General features: G+C 49.0%; 7 protein-coding genes across 7 annotated transcripts; 4 read left to right on the top strand and 3 right to left on the bottom strand.

Annotated features, from left to right (window-relative positions):
* Positions 1-252: 252 nt before the first annotated feature.
* KY384_000047 (uncharacterized protein) lies at positions 253-2,675 on the bottom strand (the record flags this gene model as incomplete). The annotated part of the gene is made up of 2 exons (XM_044808585.1): positions 253-1,205; positions 1,784-2,675. 2 exons carry the CDS (start codon positions 2,673-2,675, stop codon positions 253-255), a joined length of 1,845 nt encoding a protein of 614 aa, XP_044665737.1.
* A 3,553-nt stretch (positions 2,676-6,228) lies between these two features.
* On the top strand, positions 6,229-6,693 carry KY384_000046 (uncharacterized protein; the record flags this gene model as incomplete). Its single annotated transcript, XM_044808584.1, has 1 exon — positions 6,229-6,693. The coding sequence occupies one exon, from the start codon at positions 6,229-6,231 to the stop codon at positions 6,691-6,693; it is 465 nt and encodes a 154-aa protein (XP_044665736.1).
* Positions 6,694-7,177: 484 nt separating this feature from the next.
* Positions 7,178-8,671, bottom strand: KY384_000045 (uncharacterized protein; the record flags this gene model as incomplete). The annotated part of the gene is made up of 2 exons (XM_044808583.1): positions 7,178-7,909; positions 8,438-8,671. The coding sequence occupies 2 exons, from the start codon at positions 8,669-8,671 to the stop codon at positions 7,178-7,180; spliced, it is 966 nt and encodes a 321-aa protein (XP_044665735.1).
* A 3,572-nt stretch (positions 8,672-12,243) lies between these two features.
* Positions 12,244-13,935, top strand: KY384_000044 (uncharacterized protein; the record flags this gene model as incomplete). The annotated part of the gene is made up of 8 exons (XM_044808582.1): positions 12,244-12,482; positions 12,536-12,604; positions 12,656-12,740; positions 12,788-12,966; positions 13,014-13,167; positions 13,226-13,239; positions 13,286-13,712; positions 13,765-13,935. 8 exons carry the CDS (start codon positions 12,244-12,246, stop codon positions 13,933-13,935), a joined length of 1,338 nt encoding a protein of 445 aa, XP_044665734.1.
* Positions 13,936-14,432: 497 nt separating this feature from the next.
* On the top strand, positions 14,433-15,974 carry KY384_000043 (uncharacterized protein; the record flags this gene model as incomplete). The annotated part of the gene is made up of 1 exon (XM_044808581.1): positions 14,433-15,974. The coding sequence occupies one exon, from the start codon at positions 14,433-14,435 to the stop codon at positions 15,972-15,974; it is 1,542 nt and encodes a 513-aa protein (XP_044665733.1).
* A 1,208-nt stretch (positions 15,975-17,182) lies between these two features.
* Positions 17,183-17,953, bottom strand: KY384_000042 (uncharacterized protein; the record flags this gene model as incomplete). The annotated part of the gene is made up of 2 exons (XM_044808580.1): positions 17,183-17,625; positions 17,731-17,953. The coding sequence occupies 2 exons, from the start codon at positions 17,951-17,953 to the stop codon at positions 17,183-17,185; spliced, it is 666 nt and encodes a 221-aa protein (XP_044665732.1).
* A 3,847-nt stretch (positions 17,954-21,800) lies between these two features.
* KY384_000041 (uncharacterized protein) lies at positions 21,801-23,750 on the top strand (the record flags this gene model as incomplete). The annotated part of the gene is made up of 1 exon (XM_044808579.1): positions 21,801-23,750. One exon carries the CDS (start codon positions 21,801-21,803, stop codon positions 23,748-23,750), a length of 1,950 nt encoding a protein of 649 aa, XP_044665731.1.
* Between the last annotated feature and the right edge of the window lie 833 nt (positions 23,751-24,583).

Below are 24,583 nucleotides of genomic sequence, written 5' to 3'. Positions count from 1 at the left end.
GCCTGTGAAGTGAACGCAAGCCTCTCAGCAGTGCTATTTGAAGGAAGCGGAAAGAGTGGCAAGCATAAGAGTTGCCCATCACTATTTGAATCTTGAACAAAGTCTGCATACTATGGAAATGCATTGATATCGTACACATCGTCATGAAAGTCGGGTAGGATGATCTCCATATTCTCATCAGGGCACTCCTCCACCACAACATTCGCCTTGTTGATCAGGCAGGCGATCGCTACCAAGCGTCGATCCAAATAATTACCGAGTATCACTAGTCCCACTAGAGTTGTTCACCGAGTCATCCTGCCATTTGATTATGGTCTGGATGAACCACGAGCCTAGTGCTTGAGGGTAGCTCAAAAATGCGCTGTGGTCGGAAGGGAAGCGATTAATGTCCCATGCAACTCCGCTGTTCTGTAGAAAGCTTTCTTGAGCGATTTGCGGAATAGCTTGATCTTTGGTGGACATCCAGTACGCGCGCCGGCCTTCAAATACGGGGTCTTGCCAAGCTGGGATTCCAGCGGGAGTGGACAGCGACGCTCTTGATTGAGGTCTGATCAGATTGACCGCAAATTGGGCGAGAGCTGCAGGGACGAGGTTGTAAAAGACATTTCTCGCGTTTGCGACATCCAGCTGGCCGTTTTCCTGCGATACGACGAAATTAGCGGCAAGAAATGTAGACTTTGTGGTTCCTTGAATTATACTTGCCCTTTCTATGACCCATGTGTCAAATTGCTGGTTTGGAAGTAGGCTTAAAAGCGACTTCCCGTCTTGAGCGACAAGCGCAGAGAAGAAGAGCAACCCAATAACGCCGCCTGGCTGTCTTGTTGCTCTCCGTTCCGCAACGCTGAGTCCTCTCGCTGCTGCAGCTCCGGGAAGCCCACCATATGAGTGCGAGGCGAGAACCACCGTCTTCCCAGAATCTAGAAGGGGGAGAATCACTTCGTTCCTGATGAAAGCTGCGTCTTTGGCAGCGGACTGGTCGTTGGGGCTCACCGAGTTACAGCTTGGATTGCGTTTGGAGACTGTATCATAGTCGGCACGATGGAGAACATCTCGTAGTTTGAAATAATGTTCAGGGGAATGCCATGCCCCAGGAACGATGACGATGGTCGGTAGTTCAGGAGCGTTTCCAAGAGCGAAAGTTGACTGGAACAGCGCAACACAAGTAACGATAATGCGAATATTCTTCATGTTTCCAGTCAAAGTGTCTACAGGATTTTGATGAAGGATGCCAGGTATATATACAGCGGGGGGAAACTAAAACAGTGGGGGGCCATGCAGGAGGCTACTACTAGCAGTCCGACCTGCGTCGACCACGTTGTAGCCGTTGTGCTAAGTCTCATTAAAGCCAAGCTATCAGGGGTATTAAATCAAGTAGGCATTCACCGTTACCAACTATATCGTCGATCTTGTTGAAGATCGGTAGGACTAAAACCAAGCCCTGGGATGGGTGGAAGCTTGGGCGCATGTCGCTCTCTTTCGAAAACTTCCGTGCGACTGTTTTGCAGATTGTCTGAGGGCATAGAGTTCCATCGTCTCAATGCGCTTCAATTCCACCCCCAGCATGCTGGATACGCATGTGGTCTGTAGATGAGGCCGGCCGCCAATTAGCCCACATAAGGCGACATGTAGATCAAGTTTCAATTGGCTCTTGGCTAGCATTCCTCCCGATGTCTTACTGGATGACAGGTGAGACGCTGGAATTGTCAGATCAGAAATATGATTTCGTAAAACTGTGCGTGACCGCCCTCAGAGCCCTGGGCTGGTAGTGTGGACTAAATATTACTCCCAACCAATTGCCTCTCGCTGGGCTTTCGAGCCGTGCAGATCACCTTCGGTGTGCAGATTACAACTCCACCCGCAGATTCCTCCTCCATCTCTCTCACTCTCCTCAACATTCTTTCCCCCTGCTCGGTACCTTTCAATCTACCCACCGCCTCTTCCTCATCCCTACCTAGATTCACGTCGAAGAGCTGTCTTGCTAGATCGGTCCTTTCCGGGACTTGCATTACCTCAGCATCCTCCAAGCCCATCTCCCCCATCACCTCTGTCAACATCCGTACCCACATTCCCACCCCTTTCAGTTTCGCTACCCAACCCTGCATCACCGGTGCCTCCCTACTCTCTTGTGCTTTCATAAGAAACGTCCCTTGCACGTCCAACTCGTCCCATTGTAGCCGTCCCTCTGGCTTGAGAAGCCTCATTAAGTTTGCGACAATCCGCCTTGCGTCCTCTTCATCGCGCACAATTGTAAATATAAGCCTCACGTGCACCACATCGTAGCGCCCAAGCATATCTTGCCCAGGCTCGTCGAAAAGGTTCCATTCTCGCAAGTGAATATTTTTGGGCAGCCACTCTGCTGGTGGACATTGCGCGAGGCTGACGTCGAATCCATCCAAGGTTGCGTGAGGAAAATCATGACTCACGCTACGGAGCCAAGCGGCAGTCCCGCAGGCGATGTCTGCTATCCGCATTTCACGCTGTGATATGTTGGTACTGGTGTTTGTCGTTGATGAAGTGGCGATGGGCGGAGCTAGATGGGACGTTATAGCAGGATGGAGATCAAATCCGAGGCTCTCGTGCCAGAGGTACTGGGCGTAGTTCAGACGAGAAGCAGCTTTGTAATCGCGATTGAGTACGTAGGTGTCCGCAAGACCACGAGAGGGGTTAGGTGCCATCTTGAGAAAAAGAACAGTTCTGAAGGAATGAGAGGCGTGACAGGGACTGGCATGCTTTTCGTGGGGTAGCTGCCCCAACTAGTATTCCTACTGCGCTGAGAAATATTTAGACGAGAGCCACTTGCTATGCATATTACATAAAAAAAAAAGTAGTATTGCTGTGCTTCATTTCTCCGAATATATATAAGTAACCCCATCTGCCACCATACCTTAAGGTGCGGGCATTTTGAGCATGATTACTATGTCAGCTCTAGCCGCTCAAAGTCGCCATCTTTCGCGAAATTCACTATCTGTCTACGTGGAGTCCAATCTACGCTCGTGTCGCTTTGAACGTGGATCCCTCTCTGGGCATGACTATCACTCTGCATCTCAAAGGCTTGACCATATCCTCTGCTAGCTTTTGTGCCACGCGACTGTGACTCCATCCCGGCCGCGAATGAGTTCTCGCGTCCCGTCTCTTCTGGCAATGGTACAAAACGATATTGACTATCCGATCTATTGGTATCCGGAGCTCCACTCCCAGAGCTGGACTCATCAAGTCTTTTCCTTTTGAACGGGTTGGAGATGTATCGATTGTCAGAGGAGCCCCTGTTGTAACGGGATTCGCGGACAGATCCTGTCATGAGTACTGTCAAAACTGGGCGAAGAGACGGAAGACAAGCTATTCGTATGTGAGAAACACATAGATTTAATATCGCAGATGGGAACTCTTACCGCATGTGATGGCCATGTTGGCCTCAGTAAGTGTCCAGATCCCAACATAAGAAAAGTTCCAATCAAGATCCGGCGACTTGAGATCGGTAGTGACGAGAACTACGAGGCGAACGATCGAAATTATCAGAACGCTGCATAGATGGATCAGTCAAGCTCCACGATTGAATCAACGGGCGGGTCACTAACAAGCCACCGAGCATGAAAATACCGGCGAGAGCTATGCGTTGGGCGTTAGGTCGGTGTAAACGAAAGATGACTTCAATAGTCTTGAGTCAGTTACGAGTCTCTCCCACCCGTGAAGCCAATGATTAACACTAACAGGGTAAAGGTAACAGTAGCATCGCGGCGTCGGTAACAATGTTTGGTACCGCAATTCCGATGAAGAAGGCATAGTTGTTGATGGAGCATTTGCTGGGCTTTGTCTTGTCCCAAAAGCCAGACACTGGACTACATTGGAATATCGTGACAAGTACCTTCATACGCAATCGTTTAGCATTCTTGACCAAACCGCAAGGCAAGAGGTTCAACGCACCACAGCAACTCCCCAAGCTGTCACAATGATTCCTAATATGTATACAGATAAATTGATAGTAGCGGCGAATATGCGCCGATAGAATGAAAGAATCGAAAACTTCACAAAGCAGATGATTAAGGTGTACAGGATCTCGCCGACGAATAGGTTCTTGAAAAAATGCGGGATGAACTCCGGCCCAAGAACCCAAAGATGCAGTCCGTAACCTTGGTGAATCCCTGTTTTGAGGTACCAAGCATTAAAAATCAGGGTTTCTCTACTCTTGGATGATGACAGGGCTAACTCACAGACGACTGTACTAATGAGAAGCCCCAATGAGAGAAACTAGATGGCCTTTAGTGAGTAGCGATTCTCCAAAGTAGACTATCTTTACCATTGCGACGACGATCAGCCAATCATCTGCCTTGAATCCCGAGCTCGTCAAATGTCTGCACCAAAATCTCAACACTACAGCGATAACGCCGAGGACCCATGTGGTGAGTGTGGCAGCATAGAGCTCGGGCTGCCTGCTGGCATGGATATCGAGACCTGGAGGTGGAGGGGGTGGAGCCGGGGCAGCAGACGACATAACGCGTGAGCTCAGTCAGGGCATGATATTAGAAGAGTAGGTCGTAGGAGAATGCGCTGATAGTTAGGAGAGTATTTCAATGCATAACTTGAAGCTCTACACAGCCGTATATTCGATCGGGATTTTGTCTCTCGGTTGTCGGCGCATAAGCATGGTGATGTGTAGATTCCCCCTTAAATTTCTTCCCTAAATACATTCTTGCTTGATTACACTGCCAGGTTCTGCACGGCCACGGCTGAGCAAAGGCTGTAGCTCACAGTTGCGAAAGCATTTTCTTCGAGACTGTAAGGAGAGGACGTAACGCAAAGGTACTGGCTCAAATCCTACTCCACATCACGACCAGACATCTGGAATTTTTTTGGGGTCAGATGAATGCATAGGGAGGATGGAGGCAGGAGCTGTTGCCTTCGGCCTCTAGACGGCCCCCCAAAGTGTACAACCTGTCGGCTTCTTTACGCGCCCGTATCTCCATTATGAATAGAATAGTCACATTCTGTGTGCAGATCATGGAAAGTGGAGTTCTGCCGACTCGGGTGCAGAGCTCGCTCTGTGATTCGTAGTGGTGTGAGGCATATATGTCGAGCTAATGCACGAGAACGCTCTACTGACGACAGGCGCATTGATAACGAGACAGGCATACCCCACATACACTCCACACTGTAGTCGGATCCGGTGACAGCTGCGAGTTCTAATGCGGATGTCAAAGTAGGTGCCGTTCCGTAGCCTTACTCCTAATAGCGACGATTTTCCCTATTTTCAAGCAGCTGCAAGGATGTGTGGAGAGGGGCTGCATGCAGCATTGGCTAGCTGCATACACACAAATTGCCTTTCATGCACGCCAGTTTCACCGTGGGCAGATGACTGCATGAGCTATGCGCATTATTGGTCTCGAGAAAAAAGGGGAGATTAGGGGTGACGCCCTGCAGAGCACCACGTTCGTCAGAATCTTCAGACGATCGGGAGCAACACAGTGACTTGAGAACTCGGTTGTCGGTGAATTTAGGCATGTGTACATACCGAGTATCCGACAACCGAACCTTGACAGGCCGCCTAGTAACTTGATTCCCGTTGTCGCAGAGAAAGATCTAGGCGACCGCTCCAAATATAGAAGGAGTCCTACTTGGCGACGCTCTCGTTTCTTCCCTTGGTATTGAGTGTGAGGAGAGAACGTTCATTCACTGTGGAGAAACAAATGCAGAGGGGCAGCAATGTGGGGTGCGCGTATGCATTATGCGAGTAAGACAGAAACCTCTCAGTATTTGCAGTTGCAGTGAATGACTCGAGCGTCGATCATATGTAGTGCATGATCCTTTGGATCCTTCGAAACGCTCATGCGTCAAACCCCGCAGCCGCATGTGTGCTGTCAACAAGTAAGTCAAAGTCGCCAAATGGGAAAATCTTGTAATTTGTACGGGAATTATACAATGTAATCATACGGGCGTAGAAGCTCTGCCCGTACGAAGAGAGCTCTGATGCTAGTATGGAACCCCTTCTATGTCGTCCCTCCTACACTGGCCAGGTCAATTATTCAAGGCGAAGTTCCAGGTCACTTCTAGGGATGTGTCCCCAAACATGAATTTCTTCTAGGGGCCAGTAGTGGTATTCATGCACCCCACTACTGCCAAACTACAGCCCTTTTCTTGACATGAGAGGGTTGTAATTATCCGAATTGAAAGTTGACTTGGTAACCCTTGGAAATCGTGTGCTCATATCATTACTCATCCTCATGCTCAGAGCTTATGGCGGCCGCAAACCCCAGTATCGTCATTGTGCCAGGTGCTTGGTGTCCAGCAGGTCTCTATCAAGACTTCGTTGTCCATCTCAATAATGCAGGGCTCTCGGCCTCCGTTGTCGACCTTCCGACCTGTGATGTCCAAGACCCAGTAAGCGTCACTGTAGCAACAGATACCCAAGCGGTTCGCGATCGAATCTTGAGTCTGCTCGACACAGAGAACAAAGATATCATCGTCTTATGTCATTCCTATGGTGGTATCCCTGGTGGAGGAGGAGCCGCTGGGTTGAGCAAGAATGCTAGGATCAGAGAGGGAAAAGAGAATGGCATAGTCTGCCTTGTCTATATGACAGCCTTTATCGTGCCGGAAGGTCCTTCTCTATTAGATGTCATGGGTGGCAAGCATGCTCCTTATGTCTCTGAAAATCAGGTCAGATCTCAGTCGTTCCTCCGAATGCTATACAGGCTTTGATCGGTTGAAATTTGCTCACGTTTGTTGCTTCCAGCCCAGTAAAGGCCAATGCACGATCTTGAATCCAGAAGCAGTTCTTTTCAACGACCTTGATGAAAGTGCCGCTAAGAAGTATATAAATCTACTTCGACCCTCATCACTACATGCGTTCGATTCAAGAGCTCCGGCTCCGGCTTGGATTGAACCCGAATTCGCTCAAAGCCTCATCTTTCTACGATGCACGAAAGATCAGGCTCTTCCACCACCGATGCAGGACTTGTTTGTCGAAAAAAGCGGGGTAGCTTGGGAGGTTCAAGACATTGAAGCATCGCACTGTCCCTTCACGAGTAAACCAGAAGAGATTGTCAAGGTACTGAGGACGATCGCAGGATAAAATATACGGAGACTGTATTATTCATGTTTCAAGGACAAGGAAGGGACATATTGTCATGCTCGCATCGCATAGCTGTACAGAGTATGGTAGCGAACATGAGTCATGCCTTATTTACAGAGTTCCGTCCTCTTGATGTCCTGGACCGTTACTTTGGACGTCCCAGCGGACCTCAATAAACGACAGTCGTGATCCTGGCGGCTGTCTAACGTTGACAATACAAAATCGTTCATCCGCTCTTTGCAACAGATTTACCCAGTCTTCTCTATCACGCTCCTTGCCATTGTGAAATTCAAGCATCGCCATGTCCATAGACCTCATACTCCTGGCTTCATACATGCTGACCGTACCCGGCTCCGGCATTATTAGTTCACAGATCAGTATCGCTGCTCCCCGTTTTAAAGCCGGCCGCAAAGCCTTCAATATCTTGGTTGCATAGGCGTCCGACCAATCGTGCAAGACCCATCGTAAGATATATACAGCGGCATAACCCACCGGCTGAGACTCCAAGAAATCGTGTATCATGAAACTCACCCGTGATTTCAAATCAAGAGGGAGTCTTGCGCTGCCTGCTTGAACCACATCGGCTTGATCCTGCACGATCAGTCGAAGTGTCGGATATGCTTCTGCGATAGCTATACCTATCGCACCATGAGAGCCACCAACGTCGACGACAGTTTGTTCTGGTATTGAGCGCCATGGATAGCCACAGAGAATATGATCCGCGCGAAGTCCGGGGTCAGCGTGAAACCATTGCATTGCCGCTTCATAGCGAGCCCGACTATCGACATGGCTGGTCAGTCTCTGGAAGGCTGATTGATTCGTCTGATGGGCGAGATTGAAACCCTACAAATTGTATTCAAATTAGACCCCATGATCATTTTGCTCCGTTTTGAGCGGACAGACCGAATGGTTAGGCTCTTCTGATGTTGGCCACTTCGCCATCGCATCCACGGTCTGTCACTTCCTACATTAATTGTACATCTTTGAGCAAGCTTCCTTGGCTTGAGATCTCGTGTAGACCTACCTTCGAGGCCGCTGGCCACATCTCTTCAAGCACCATGCCAAGCCAATCATGCAGTAGAGGATGAGTCGCGAGGTATTGAGATGCCCCTGTGTGCGCCACGATCCCTTTCTCTGGCTCGCAGAATATTCGATATGTCATGGCGTGCCTTAACACTCGTCTCACAAGAGGAGTTGGAAGTCCCGCTCGCTGACTGATATCTTGAAAGGAGGCTTTCGATGCGATAGACGGCAGACAGTTTGCCAACCTGAAACGATAGATCGCTTGGAGGGAAAGGAAGATCTCATGCTATGAAGAAGTATCTCGATCAGCGGGCCGTCTTCAAGAGACCGGAGTGATAATATAATGACCGAGTGACTTGTCAATTGGCCGACAGGTCCAAGTAGAAGGGAGTGGAGCTCGTCTGTTGCCTCAAGAATGGCGACGCGGGACTCTGCTATCTCTTCGAGGCTAGCAAAATTGCTAACACTCGTCTGTGCCTTGAAGCTTGGAGTCGCAACGCCCGCAGCGGTCAGCTTTGAATCGATGTCGGAAGCCTTGATCGCAATCAGAGACCCAAGCTGAACGATACGATTGACAGACATCTTCGTTATGCAAAGAGTCGAGCGAGTGAGTCCTTGCTAATCGAGGGGGAAGTTTATCGTTCTTAAAATGAAGTGGAGTACTCAAGGGCGTCATCACGCATTAGCGTCAGGTATGCTAGAAAAACGTTATCTAGGCGTCGATTAGAGCAGATTTCCACTGCACCTGTATGCCTGAGTGTAGCCTTCGACTACAGATATGCCTTCTCTACTGCCGTGGAGACTTTGGTCGTTCAAACGGGATTCATTTCGATACAGCGCTCTCACAACTAATACAAATGCCGAGTCTACTTTGAGGACTTCCAGGTGCATGAATATCGTGCTCAGTCTCATGGCGTTGCTGTTCATAATCACGACGAGTTTTTACGCCGGCAAGCACTCCGTTCCTGCTGCACGAGATGCCACAATATCATGTAAGTATCTCAAACACTTTAGGTTCGAGCTTAATGATTACCCAGTGCCTCCAAAGCCTCAAATTTTTACGTACAATAGCACTTTCGGAGAAGCCCCATCTGATACCAGTAATAGTGCATGGGCAGCGCTGTTCCCAGAGCAAGGCGGATTTTTCAAGCACCCCAAAATTGCGTCGCAGCGCTCTGCTTTCTCAGTATTTCATCAGCTACACTGTTTGGTCAGCCTATTATCTTCCAGTCTTCTGCATAGGCATTCTGACTGAAGATCCTAGGATGGTATACGACAAGGCTACTGGGCCATCTATGACATTGCTTCAGAGGGTCAAAAATTAACTGAAGAAGAAATTCCCTTCATGTCCTCTCCACCACATATACGTCACTGCATAGATTTGCTCAGACAAAGTTTGATGTGTCAGCCCGATATAACGGTGGAACTGAAGGACAAGGCGTTGGGAGGCGTTACGGGCTTTGGGACAGAACACCAGTGTCGGGATTGGGACAAATTGATAGCGTGGACAACCAAGTGGGAGAGTTATCAGCAGGATCCTCCGACGGAGCTTGAAAGTCCTTCAAGTCATGATGGTCATCATGTGAGAACGAGAGAATAGTGTAGCACTCGATCACGTTATCTATACGTCGTTTATAAGCGGATTTCTCAAACGCTGAATCTCATCTTCTTGAACCACCCGGCTGGCGCTGGACTGCATGAGCAGCCTCCAATCTACGCAAACATGGCGCGACTCGCTGGCATTGAACACCGGTCGTACTTTTTCTGGGTGCCATTTAAAAGTGACAAGGGAGGCGTCAGCGTGACAAACTGCAGACTGTCGAAGCATCTCAAAGCAATGGTCTGTCAACGATTTAGGATCAAGGAGGAGCTCATCGTGCACAAGACTTACCAAGATGGGGACCCATATGCTCCAGCTCCTTAGTAGTCGCCGTCGGGTGGTAGTAAGAGGTGTAATGCCACTCTCGCAGCATGTTCTGGGCCAAAGAGTCAGCGGCTCCTTTTCATGTAGTCGAAATCTTCTAATGATGAACAAACAATACAATGTAACTCGTGGAAGACACCCATCCAGCCCAAGTATCCACCGTGTTCTGGAAGGGCCACAGAAGCTTGATTGTCTTCATGTAGCTCCTTTTCGGAGACTCGCATATGCATCGGAGCGAGTAGTTTCTCCCACATAGCGTCTATTTGTGACGATGGCGATCCAGCAAACGGGCTTTGAGATAGATTATGGAATGTTGTTTCGGAATACTCGAAAACGAGATTTGTGAGGGGAGACGCTAATTTGAAGATTAGCTGACGCAATTGGGAAACATCATAAAGCTCACAATGCAACTGGCATTGCGGCCGAAGATACTGAATTGCTACAATGAAAATGACGGCATATAGTGCAACCAGTGCTCCATGAACGAGTGCTTCGGTCTTGAAAGATCTCTTTGCATTCCTATCTGATGCAACATTGACTTGCATCGACAGCAGAGAGTGCTCTTGAGACGTCTTTTCGACGGGTAGCAATGACTCTAGCTCGAATTGCCGCTCCATTGGCTGCCGCCTTTATCACCTTCGTTCTTGCACAGAACGCACACAGCGCTCCAAACCCTTCAAAGACTGAAAGACGTACTGAGACCTCGCCTTTTTGTTCCTTGTAAGAATTCCACTGTCCATATGCATGGGAACATCTGGTATGTTATTTTGCTATGTTACAGTCTTCCAGGGGAGTTCGGTATGTAATTTCGCCGTTTGTGCAGCATACTTGGAAATTTCGCAAATATGTGCCGACATATGCATCGAATGTGGGTCGCGAACGTTTGGTCCGGATATTTCAAAGCGCAAGGTAATCTGCATACAAGGGTCTTCGAAAAACGCCCTGTTTACTAGCTGAAAGGGGACCAATGCTCCGGCAGCATAGAGAACCCTGCAGATTGAATGTCCTCTTGCGAAGCCAGAGCAATCCTCGTGTCGCTTAGAGGAACAATATCTTACCCCTCGAAATGTCGCAAATGCATGAGCTTTGCCGCGGCAGGAATCATATGTCCAGCTGATACCAGCAGAATAGGCTAGCATGCACAAAACCTCGGTGAGAATCCTTCGAACCGTGGATTTTGACAGCACAATCCATTAGTCTCGTCACGGGTGATGCACTATCATGGCTGTACACCGAGTCTTCACCCCCATCCTTGCACGGTCTACTTAACTTTAGTCGTTCATCATCAGCACCCCACCTGCTCTCGTTCGATGTGGAATTTCCGGCTGGAGAAAATCAACACATTCGTAGAAGAACGGCTTGAAATCTGAATCATCCAAGGGGTAAAATTGACTGTTGAAAAGCCCTTGTGTCCGCACAATACCTTTGCCTACGAATCATGCGCTTCTTTGCTACCACTCTGCTTTTTGCAGCTGTTCATGCTATACCACTGAGTAAGCTGAATCCTCCCTTTTTCAACTTCATATAAAACTCACGTTTACCAAAGCCTCTTCATCCAACAATGAAGCAGCGCTAGGAGACAGTGTTGCCTCTGCCAATGTTTACAAACGCGTTGCTGGAGAACAGGCGATCGCCTATCCCGATGCATACAAACGGAATACCGCTGAAGGACCCATCGCCTATCCCGACGCGTACAAACGGGACGCGAGCGAGGGTGCTATAGCTTACCCTGATGCATACAAGAGGGATGCAAATGAAGGCGCCATTGCGTATCCTGACGCCTACAAGCGGGAAGCGAATGACAATGCCATTGCGTATCCTGATGCATATAAGCGGGAGGCGAGTGAGGAGGCTATTGCGTACCCAGATACGTACTAGAGATATCTATATACTGCTAAAGGGGGCTGTTAGGAAGTTATGAGCTATGTAACGGTGAGTAGATAGGCAGTGGCAGCGTCTCGAGACTTCTTAGCATTACGAATCAGACCTAGGCTTAATGAAAATAGCTTGGAATTGAACTTCTAGAGAAGTGTAGATAATCCATGATTTGTGTAGTGCTCTTCCGCTGTCGTGTGTAGAAGATCCGACAGTCCCCACAAGTAGCTCGTGCCTCGACGAAGCAGTAGGGCTCCATCAGGGTCTTGTAGACCTAGGGCAAGGGAGCGATTGCTCTGGTCTCTCATCCGGACGTCCTTCTTCTTCATTTCGACCTAGATTGTTTGTCCTCTCTATGGGGGCGTCTCTACATTTTGGCCAATTCGGCGGCATCGACCGCAGGCTATACTCGGTGATAGTACTGGCATTTGGTATCGTGTACTGCCTCCGAAGAGTCAAGAAGCGTCAGGCATTGGGCCAGAAGTGGACAGACATGAGACCAGGTTGGTGGCCGTTTCAAAAGGACATCGACTATCAACAGCTGTGCATTGTACATGCGACAGAGAAGCACGAACTGGTGGCAGACAGTGTTTGGTGATGACAACCCAACTCAGAATTCTCCTGGGTGCTGATTGTGGCTTTGCAAGGGAATGGGTAGCCTCAAGTGCTAGACACGGTAAAGTCCAACCTGTAGCAGACTTGGGACAAGGAACAGGGTGAGTGATAGGAGTGAATCTACACCATTCATTTCGTTAATAGTCCGCAAGGCAGGCCAGACCACCTCAATTCCTTCTTGACGCCTACAAAGACGCATCGACCATTCATGAGTCCCATCACTATGGACCAACGAATGTGAGGATAAAGAAGTGAACACTATTGCTTTCTAATGGAAGTCTCAGGGACTACCACAATTTCTCGAAACCCTATCAAACGTGTATTCGCCCTTGTACGGGAGAATTTTGGACTCTCAAAAGGAGATATCTGTGCACTCGGGAGGCACTGAAGCAATTCTCTGCGCAATCACGGCCTTTGTCGGTCCTGGCGACGAAGTCATTGTGCTGGAACCTGCTTTCGATCTGTAAATATTAAGACTCCCAAGGTGCTTCCGAGACTTACGGAGCTCAGATACGAGCTACACACTAAGTTCGTTGGCGGGGTTTTACGGAGCGTCCCACTTCATCCACCTTCCAATGCGGCCACGCATGTCACTAAGGCGGATGATTGGCTTCTTGATATAGATGAGTTAGAGAGAGTCGTCAACCCGAAAACGAAAATCTTTGTGAGTGTTGCATTTCTGATTAACTAGTTCCTCTATTGAGTCTTACTAAGATCTCCAGGTCTTGAACACTCCGTACGTTGGATACCGCAAATAAGTTAAGCATGAGTTGACTATTCAGTCACAACCCCCTCGGAAAGATCTTCTCTGTGCAAGAGCTTGTCTCTATTGGCAATCTCTCCGTCAAATATGGATTCATTATCGTTTCCGATGAAGTCTACGAGCATCTCCACTACACAAAGACATTTGCCCGTATCGCTACTCTGGACGCTCGGTTCGCACGAAACACCGTCACTGTCGGCTCGATCGGCAAATCATTCAATGTGACGGGATGGAGGGTGGGGTATGCAATCGGTGATCATGAGCTGATCAAACATATACAAGCGATCCATATCATCCTCAGCTTTACCACAGCAGGCCCAGCGCAGCTTGCCGCAGCATCAGCGCTGGAGTTGGCCGAAGAACATGGTTTCTGGTCATCATATCGAGAGGAGACAAGAAGAAAGATCAAGAGTCTTTGTGAGATCTTTCAAGAACTTGGACTGCCGGTACGGTCCGCTACCATGGACTTCCATACTTGAAAGCTGACTATCTCGACAGTATGTTGAGCCATCAGGAGCTCATTATGTTCTGCTGAATGCAGGAAAGATCAGAGTTCCTGGGGATTACTTGTTTCCTGAGAAGGTTATCAGTAAATCAAGGGACTGGAAACTCTGTTGGTTTCTTCTTCAGGAATTTGGTGTGGCAACGATTCCAGTCAGTGGTGAGTAGAATCTCAGCCTAATGAGCACACTACGGAGCAAAGACTTACATTTACCTTGGTTGGAATAGCTTCTTTCAGCAACTCCAATGCCCACGTGGCGGATGACTATCTCAGATTTGTGGCATGCAAGTCTCAGAACGAGATTGACCTGGCGAAGGAGAGACTAAGAGGATTGAGGAGCTTTTTGTAGGACGAAGGTGGTATTTACGCAGGGAGAAAAAGACTCGGCGAGTGTAGCTGATTGCATCCATACATTCTGTAGCCCGTAATTATCACCTAGTCTCTCGGTGAAGACAGTTCTGCAGGAAATAATGTCAGTGATTGCCGAACGTCCTGTCCGTATCTGAGATATTCGATGCCGAAAAGATGATCTCAGTCCGTGCTTGCTTCTTTCAATTACATCTACGGCCTATTTTATTGATAAGTCGACGATCTTGGAGCGAAAGCCAGAGTTCTTGATCTAAAGAGAAAATTGCTGCAGCCAAGGCAAAGAGAATCTTACGTAATGGCACTTGAGTGGTTTTTGGAAATGTCGCCTCTGTGGCGGATCCAGATCATAACCGCGATGGTAACGCCGTTGTGTCTATATTGGCTTGTTTCGAGATACGGTAAGACGAAGCAGAATAATAGACATCATTCTCCACCCTCAATTCGGCAGCGTGATCCTATTTTTGGGCTGGACTTGTTCTTGCGGCTGTTTAAGGCTCTGCGAGAAAATCATCGAAATATGACCATTGTCCAAATGTTTGCCGAGTATGGTCATACTTTTCAGTCATGCTCTTGGTTCTCGACGAAAGTCTATACAATAGAACCAAAGAATCTGCAAGCCATCTTCTCCACGGACTTCGTCAATTGGGGTGTCGGGCCTATGCGCCTCTTCGCATTTCGACCCTTTGTTGGGGAGGGCATCATGTGCACGGATGGAAGATCTTGGGAATCATCGCGAGCTCTGATTAAGCCAACTTTTACTCGAACCAATATAGCCAATATGCATCTCTCGGGTTTCTCAATCCACGTCCAGCGCCTCATCGATCTCTTACCACGCGATGGGACCACTGTTGATCTGCAACCCTTATTTGCCAGGCTGGCACTAGATGCTTCGACAGACTTCTTATTTGGGCAAGCGGTTGGCAGCTTAGCCCCTGGAGGCGCACCTATTGAAGCCAAGGCCTTCCTTCAGGCATACACTTATGGCCAATATACAGTGGGACGAAGGCTGCACCTGCCACAGTGGAACTTTTTGACTTCAAACAGACAGTTCAAGAACGCATGCGAAGTAGCACACGAGTTTGTGGACATAGCCATTGCAAGAGCGCAGCATTTCGTTCAAGCGAAGAGATCAAAAGAAAACCTTGCGGAACGCCATGTTCTAGCATACGAACTAGTTGAGAGGTGCAAAGACAAAATGCAAGTCCGCAATCAGTTGCTCAACGTGTTCCTACCTGCACATGAAGCAGTTGGAGTCGCGCTGACAAACATCTTTTTCCACCTCGCCCGTAACCCACTAGTATACCGAAAGCTTCGTGCGGAGATACTTCAAACGACCGAATACAAGGTTCCTTGGACATTTACACGACTCAAAAGCCTCAAGTATCTCCAGTATGTCATCAACGAGACTTTCCGACTGAACCCAGCGATTGGAACGACAACGCGTATGGCCTTGCGCAACACGTTTTTACCGACAGGAGGTGGTCCCACAGGCTACGGCACATCACCCATTTTCATAAGAAAGGGCGACACTGTCACCATCAGTCTTTATGCGTTGCATAGACGCCAAAGTGTCTTTGGCGCCGATGCCAATATCTTCAGGCCCGAAAGATGGGAAGGTCTCCGCCCACCACACTGGAGTTACATCCCCTTTGGCGGAGGCCCAAGAGTGTGTCCAGGGCAAAATTTGGCATTAACAGAGGTCGCCTTCGCTATCGTCAGGATTATCCAGAATTTCAAATCTATCATCAACCGTGATCCCGTTCTCGACTTTGTTGAAGTGTACAAGATCACTACGGATAGCGGCAACGGGGCGCTTCTTTCGCTGACGCCGGCGTAAAGTCTGTATGTATCTTGTTCGGTATAAAGCGAGATAGAAGAGTGAATACCGGATCTATAAAATCCCCTGATCTAAGCCTAGATGCTCTGCCTAAACTCAACCCATCAGCTCTTCAATCGTCAGCTAACAAGCTAACGAGAAATCCATATGAACTTCAGAATCCGAAAGAGAAACGGATGACGAGAGCTTTAGGTTGGAGAGGCAAAGGACTGCGGGTGGAAAAATTGGACAGTATTCCACACCTACCGGCTTCACTAAAGCGTATCCAGTACTCTACCTCCTACATCCAAACTCTGCGCCCGATACATATCCTAATACCTACCCCTCCTCTCAATTAACCTTGTATGCGTTTTGCTCTCTACAATTTGTCCCCTATCAAGCACAGAAATACAATCCGCATCTTTAATAGTGCTCAAACGATGCGCGATAGCGATCATCCTCCGCTTCTCCCCCTTGCCCTCCTCTTTCTTTATTATTATCCCTGTCCTACTTATCCCCTCTGCCTTCTCCAGCGCTGCTAACCCGACTTTCTTAGCCTCTGTACTTAGCGTCGAGGTTGCTTCGTTTAAGAGTAATAAGCGAGGTTACAAATCGGGGTGCGCGCGAGGGCGATACGCTGTCTTTGGCCGCCAGGGAGCTGGGTCCCGCGGGAGCTGCAGAGGGTGTTTGTCCCATCCGGCAGGTTTATAATAAGTTTAAAGATCTGTGACGACCAGACCGTAAAAATTACTCACAGCACGTGTGACCAAGCAATCTGCCTCTATTTCTGCCTCACCCTTGAAAAGAACATCATACCCTTCGACAGACCCTTCTACACCTTCTCTAACTAAGCATTTAGATAAACATACGCGACACTAGTAGAATACAACGATGAACGCGGCCTACATTCTCACACCAGCTGTTTTCAACGTCAATAATTTGAAATTTGTGCTTGAAATTAGAAAATGTCATTTTGACATACTACGACTTCAGCTGCTTGTTCAAAATACTGTCAAACCGCTACCATTAAAATAGCGACGCAATGTCAAAGCCCTGCGTCTTATCTCGAACAATGGGTTGACCGACCGTAGGCTGAGATAAGAGGAGGGATGCGAGAAATCCTTGAGCTAGTCGTCTTCTTATCGGCCAGCGGACGATATATCAGGTGGAGACGAAGGACTTGTGGAGGGTATCACGAAAACAGGTGGCGATTCGAGGGGTGCACCTCCTTAGTCCACACACCATTTCTGACTGTTGGGTACAAAACGATCCATCTGAAGATATAGACCCCTCCATATACGCTCTGCATACTCACGAACTCTCGCGAAACCTCTCTCATCAACATTGTTGCCATTGGCTATAAGTAATTCCCTGCCTGTAGAACTTGATGAAAGACGTTGCAGCTCGAGGTTGAAAGCCTTAAAGGCGTCTTGATACGACAGATGATCCATATCGTTTTGAGAAGATGTAAAGTCTTGCAAGCGACGGGCAGCATCCGATGCTGCCAATTCTTGTGCAAGGTCGTAGGCCGCTTGACAGAGTAGATTCAATTCCGTGGACAGGTGGCCGAACTTCACATGAGATGCTGTCTCTACACACACGAGCTCGTCACCTTGTGACCGTAGTGTGGCCAACTCTGTGACTAAAATGCCACGGTGCGCCTGTGTATCGCCTGGAGCAGGCGAATTGGACCCTTAATAGAGAATCCGAGGCCTAGAAAGTCTAGCTATGCAACTACTCAAGGTTTCTGACTCGTATTGTTCAGTGTTGGACTGACGATGATCCACCAAGTACCAGCGTCCCTCCTTATCTCTCATCAACAAAGCTCGTCTGTTGATGTTCCCTTGAGGTAAAGAGTCAAAGCCCGCTAAGTCGTTAGGTACATCTTTGGCGTGGTCTATTAAGCTGACTTGAAAGCCGGCTAGCTCAACAACAAGGCCGCGGACATCTTGAGCTGTGGACAGAATGCCTCTTTCAGCGTTGTTAGTAGAGCGTCGCATAAAGAAGTCTCTATCGACGGAGAGGAGAGATTTAGGAGCCCATCTTAGCCCACGCCTATTGAATTGGTGTTAGGACTTGTGTTGAATAGTAGTTGCTTATTAATACCTGTAAGGGGTACGGCTATCATCTGCCAGAGCACATGCATACGTTCATTGGGATTCGACCTTAGAATTGCACTTATGTCAAGGCTTAGAAGCGTGGCAATAATAAGGGCCTCATCCTCAGGGTTAGTAACTGATCTGTACAGTAGCCCTTGCATAACATCTTCGAATTGAGCATCTGTATGGGTAGGACGTTGGACATCAAACAGACTTGTAAAAAGATGGAATCTTCCCAAGACACAATCTGCAACGCCTTGCCTCTGAATGTCCGAGGTCTGGATGTTGTGAAGGTATGTGTACAAATTCCACGCCGGTAAAGCAGTCCTCTTGAATTGGAACCATAGTTTGTTCTTTCTACCGGGCAGGGCACCTTCTTGTAAAGTCCATAGCCTTGTCATCCACCTAGAAGTTGCAATTCGAAGACACGCCTCATCTAGTCTCATACCGCCGACTCGGTAGATCAAGCTTTAATCCAACACAAGCACCGCGGTAGCCTTGTCGTACGTGCGGAACATTCGTTGTAACGCGATATTTTTAGCTCCGAAATCCATGGCAGGACAGCACAGAGAATCACACCACAGGAGCAGCTCAGGTACACTGTCTCGGTGATCGACAATTTCAGACTTGTCCAGTCCTGCGACCAACGCTTTGAGTCGCGATAGTTGACAACGGGGTAAGGCAGTCGCATTTGGATTTCCCAGACCATCTGACCAAACATGGGACAAGGCAACATATGGCAAAGAGGTCGTTGATTCGACTATCTCAATCGAGACCTCATCCGGGTCTTTTTCCTCGAGGATGCGTACTAATGGCAAACGTCCCATTTCCAAACTACTTTTCAATTGATTCTCGTCAACGCTGATACATTGACACGTACAAGACTCGTCGATGTGGCGAGTAATATGGTTATTGCAGGGATCAGTGGCAAGGCCAGAGGATGGGTTAGAGGACGATACCTTCCCTGCACGGCACTCAGTGTCAGTACAAGAGTCGCATTGTGACTGAGTCCCATCTCTGCGGAGGCAACTAATTAAAAAGCCCAGAGCTTGAAGCGATGTGAAATGGTGAATGATCATCGGTAGCTGACTTGGGCAGCAACTGCTTCGTTCAAGCAGCAAGGACCTCCGAAAGTCTTGGTTGATAATTCGACACCAACCTATGGGAAAAGAAGCATGACTAGGATCGTCCATCCACGCGACATTGAAGGCTTTGCTAACTGCATATCCTACGATCTCCGAGACGGAAGCCAACTGGAACTTCAAGTTATTATCAAAAGTGGGATGATTAACGGAAAGACAAGCAAATGATAGAGTCAAGCACTCGGCAAGATGCTGATACCGATCCCGATCTGCCACTACTTCTCCTTCCCATTCATGAAGCTTTGACACAAGACTCGCCGTAGTGATGACTGACCGCTTACTGTCGCCGTCGGAGATACTAGTCACAAAGCTCCTATGGTCGTACAGACTCCCCAACACCTCATGCAAAAGTCCGAAGAAAAGCCACTCCTGAAAAAAAGTCTCCAATATAGCGGGTTGCATTTCCGCGAGCAACCGTTGGTTTTCACGGCTGAGAAAGGATTCCAAAGTGAAACGTAGGCCATAGTTTTTCAAATCAGGTAGACCCTCTCTGATGGGATACTCTAGGAACGGGCCCCCATCGTATGATTCCTCGCAGAGGTATGGTGTTGGCGGGAATACAGACAGCGTCTCTGAAATCGGTGTGGGGAGATGTTCCATACTCAAGAACTCAAACGTCGCTTTCTTTTTCGGAATAAGCTTCGAGAAGCCCTAGGGTCAGGAGTCTAGTCTATTGGAGCTCGGAAGCATCGACTATTTGTAGAACATGGGATGAAAGGGACGGGAAAAGACAAGACATGAGACTTTGCTGACATAGTATGGTGGGCAATGCAATGCGCTTTACCTAAAGCACATCCGCTGTGACGGAAAAGGAAGCTGGGGAACTGATCCGATGAGACCCTGCCTTAGTGCAGACGATCGACTAACCCATATTAGAGGCTCAAAGTCCTCCAATATTTCACTGGATCTGGTTGTACGCCCAATCTTAAATACTCGAGGGTTAAAAAAGTGCTGAAGAGAAACGGAGCGATGTCAGCTTTGAAGATCATCCTAAGCGCCACACTCGCTGCCCAGCTTTCGGCCAAGTCGGAGCTAATTATCGGCGAGTAGAGATTAGAACGGGCTCACGAATTGCTAAGGCTAAGCACCTCGAGCCGGGACTGATCTATAGCTATCGTGATTGAATACATGTTCCGGTTCTCGTAATGGTCAATAAGTCTTCCAGGAAATAGCCCTTCCAGAAAATAGGCCTGTTCCCGAAGCCAACCCTGCACAGACTTTTTCACTCCAATGCCTGGATCAATCCAGGTTTTCGTCCGTTGGAATCAGACCACTCACCACTTGTTGTCGATCAAGGTCTCACGATTATACCCCACAGCCCTACGTTTGTTCCATAAGCCTCTGCCCCTCCTCTTCGCTCTCGATTGTAAACGCACTATTTGCCGTATTCGCCGTATTCGCTCTCACTCAGTATCGCCATCACCTTCCACGGCAGTCGCAGCTTGACGCTTGATTCGCCTTCCATGATACGTATATTTGCTTCATCGCCATGAAACCATCAATGCCTCTAACCTGTTTTTATATTTCTCTGAAGCTGCAATTTTGACCTTTAAATTCGCGGCTGACAGATGTGATAAGCGGCTGTAATCCTACGCTAGGTTTCGCACGAGGCTCAGGGAGGTAGTCAGACGTTTGAGCCACCGCTCAACCGGTGTTGAGCACAGGTGGAGCCTCATGTCGCATACCTAGGCCATCATGCCCATCTCTTGTTTATCAAACGGCCTCCCCTTCCACACGAGTGTAGTATGCGCCTTTCTCCTTTGTACGTAGTCTAGAGCTTGAGACCGGCTCTACCGGCTAAGAGGGTCATGACCCTCATTCCTTGCCCCCTGATCTCCACACGAAGATGACTCGCGTCTGCTCCAGCGTCGCGAATTCACATCGTTCGGCCTCCAAACTTTCAACACTCTCGCTGAAGACGCCTTCATGCCTCTGACCATTGTAATATCCTGCTTCTTCGACGTTTTGCCTCTTGTGCACTTTGTCGGTGACGATGAGGAAGAGGAGTTGTAGTTTCGATACGTGGCTGGAGGAGGGCGCCAATAGCTTCCTCTCGACAGCTTCATTGAGCAGGCTCATAGTATCCTCCTGATTGTGTAGAGTCTTTCATCCATTTCTTCTCATAGGCTGGCGCAACCTCCTTCGTGCTTCATTTTTTACTCGTCCGCCCTGAGCCTCCAATTTTTGTCGCAGGCTTGATGAAGGGAACACCTTCTGGTCTCTGCTGTCCGGTAGCGAAAGACCTACTGTGAGGGAATCGAGGAGAAGATAAGGCGGATCTTGTGGCTGTCGCTCGATTGCCCTCTTCATACGAGCAAACCCAGAGCGCGTGAGGGTTAGAGGCAGGTGTTCCCCATCAGCCATTGGCCATCGTTTGGGCGATTTGCCAAGTATTATGAGTTTAGTAAGCATGACATCATGCACAGCGCGTTGAGCGCTTGGCCGTCTTCGGTTAGGCCAGGGTCCACTGCGTTTGCTTGGCGCGACTCGCGTTTGTACAACATCATTTCTCCCCCACTACTACATCCTTGCAATTCCTCGATTCCTTACGCTACGCCCCTGCCGCTTGCGATCGTCATTTGCGAGGGCTCAGTGTCCCGATACTGATGGACGATTCCCTGGCGCGGGAAATCCGAGAGCTCAAGGCACGATTAGATGACGCAGAAGCAAAGTCGAGTGCAGCAGAAGCCAGATGGAATGCAGCAGAAGCGAGAAGAAATACAGCAGAAGCCAAGATTGATGCAGCAGAAGCGAAAGCCAGTGCGGCAGAAGCAAAGTTAAGACCATTGAATGTTGATGAATATCTGATCGCTTGCCATGATCTCCTCCAGCTATCGCTCACATTTCCGGAGAGCAAATCACAGGGCACTCAAGGCCTCACACGTGTCATGGGGAAATTCTATCCAAAAACCATTCAACAAGATCAGACCCTGGCTCGGGATCATGAGAAGTACATCGATCTCGCCTTGAAAGCCCTGAGAGCAGACAGGCTCGATACTCGCCCCCATTTCCCGAGTACAACTGAAATAGAGTATGACGCTCGCGCATTGGGTAAAGGGCTGGTGGCCTGTGAGCGTGACGTAGAATATTGGATCATCGTGGCCGTCCAAAAGCATGCAACCAACATTCTAGCAAGCTTGAGTGGTGAAGCCCTTCAGCGCCGCTGGGAACCACACAAAAAAATATCATTCGTAAACCATCAGCGGCATCTACAGGAAACCACACCTTTCGCACCACCCATGGGTCGTGCTAACCCCTCTCCAACGGATCCAAAGATAAATTCGACCTCTGCTCTAATGACTCGCGATCTGGCCGCGGACAAGCTATGTGTTCACTATGCGGACGAGAGCAAGGAAAAAAGTCAACGAATTTTGTTCCCCATAGAATACAAGCCACCTCACAAGGTTTTTGCGGACCTTCTCAGACGAGGTCTCAAGCTACGGAGCATCAAGGACGAGATCCTTGACAATGTCCATGCCCCGACTCGAAGCTCGCGAAAGCGGAAACATGGAGAAGGAGGTCAACGAGCACCAATGAGCGAAGCAGAATTAAATTCCCTCGCTCTAGAAGTTGTTGCAATGGTCCTGACACAGACCTACGACAAGATGGTCACGGCAAGGGTTGAACATGGCCTTCTTACGACGGGAGAAAGTTTCGTTTGGTTATATGTCGCAAAGAACGATCCAACGACTTTGAAATGGCACCTGACGGTTCCTGGAGCAGTCCTGCCAAGTAGTCAAAATCCTCTTCAATTTCGCGAGACTGCTGTAACCCAGCTTGTCGGATGGTGCTTAATGGTTTTCGATCGCTTCAAAGGACAGCATAGCCAAGACTGGTTCCAAGCGCTCAAACCAAAATTAGCCAAGTGGATGTACAACGACGATGACCTCTTAGCAAACATACCTGAGACTCCCACAAAAGCTAAAAAGAACTCGCCTTACCCGCCGCGAAAGAAACACAGTAAGAATACCTGTGGAGAGAAGAAATTGACAGCACGGCCTCATGACGACCGAGACGACGGCTCACCCTCAAAAGATAAATCTCCATACCCTCCAGCTCCTCAAGGCAGTAGACAAAATCCATCCCGAAAGACTTCCGCGCAACAGACACGTGGCAGTCATCAGCAAACCCCGCCCCAATCAATGGAACACGCACCCTACTGCACGCAAGCATGTCTCCAAGGACTAACCCAAGGCCTAGTCATGGACACTTCCTGTCCCAACCACGCCCTCCACTTGCAGCAGACCAGCTCCCCCCACCACCACCCACTCACCACATCCACCCTCATCTCCCTCCTCTACGCCCAACTCAAAGCGCACCCTGACGACGGCATCTACCCACAAGGAATAATGGGCGCCTGCGGCTACCTCTTCAAGCTCGCCCTCCTCTCGCACGGCTACGTCCTCGTCGGCAAAGGCACCATCCCCCCTCCTCCCCCCCCTCTTGTTCGAAGCCAAAGTCTACAACTACCTAACCTGCCTGCAAGGCGTGGCGATCCCGATCTGTCTCGGAATTTTCAAACCGTTTTACGAATTCCTGGTCGGCATGGGCGTTGACCAGATCAGCCACTTCCTCCTTTTGTCGTATGGCGGCGAACCAGTCCGCGAGCAGGGCGAGGTGTATGAGCCTGAAGTGCGCGAGCTTGTGGACATGCTCTATGACGTGGGGATTTGCCATGGTGATGTCATGGCGAGGAATGTGCTTTGGAATGAACGGGAGGGGAAGTATGTGTTGATTGATTTCTCGCACTCGAGGTATATTGGGGTGAAGAAGGAGAAGGTGGAGGGGAGGAAGGGGGGAAGAAGAAGAGAAAGGCACTGCAGGATAAAAGCCCGAATAAACGGATTAAGCAGGAGGAGGAGGAGGGAGGAGGGAAGGGGAAGGTGCAGGTGGGGACGATGATCCTGAGGTCAAGGAGAGTGAAAGGTGGGGCTTGAGCGCGTGGTGTACGCGCTACGCTGGTAGGAGGGAGGGGAAGGGGGTGTGTTTTCATTGATTGATTCATTCATTTGCTTTACATGCATAGCGTGCGAGGTTGGGAGGATAGGTTCAGCATGAGATACCCGGGATAAAAGCGAGATACCCAAGGGATGTTACGATACCACGAGGAGTTAAACGGGCGTAAAAGCATTATTATAGGGACGTCAGTCCATTGCCGAGGAAGGCCGACTGAAGGCCGTAAAACGAGGTGGGAAAGTCAGAAAGTTGGCCGTGATTGAGAGTGAGCGCAGCATCAGGAATGATCATGAAAACAACGACGAATGACAAGGCTTATGTAGAATAATTATACTCAAACGACGTGCAATAATAGCCCAAGCTTCTTCCTCTTCCTCAACGTTGCCCTCAAAAGTCGACAAAGCTCTGAGATTTATGGCCCATCTTCTTTCCT

The sequence above is a fragment of the Bacidia gigantensis genome (genome assembly GCF_019456465.1).
Source record: "Bacidia gigantensis strain McMullin 20006 chromosome Unknown contig_34, whole genome shotgun sequence".
In the NCBI taxonomy this organism is placed as follows: Eukaryota; Fungi; Ascomycota; class Lecanoromycetes; order Lecanorales; family Ramalinaceae; genus Bacidia; species Bacidia gigantensis.
This window is presented reverse-complemented; position numbering and strand designations above follow the sequence as displayed.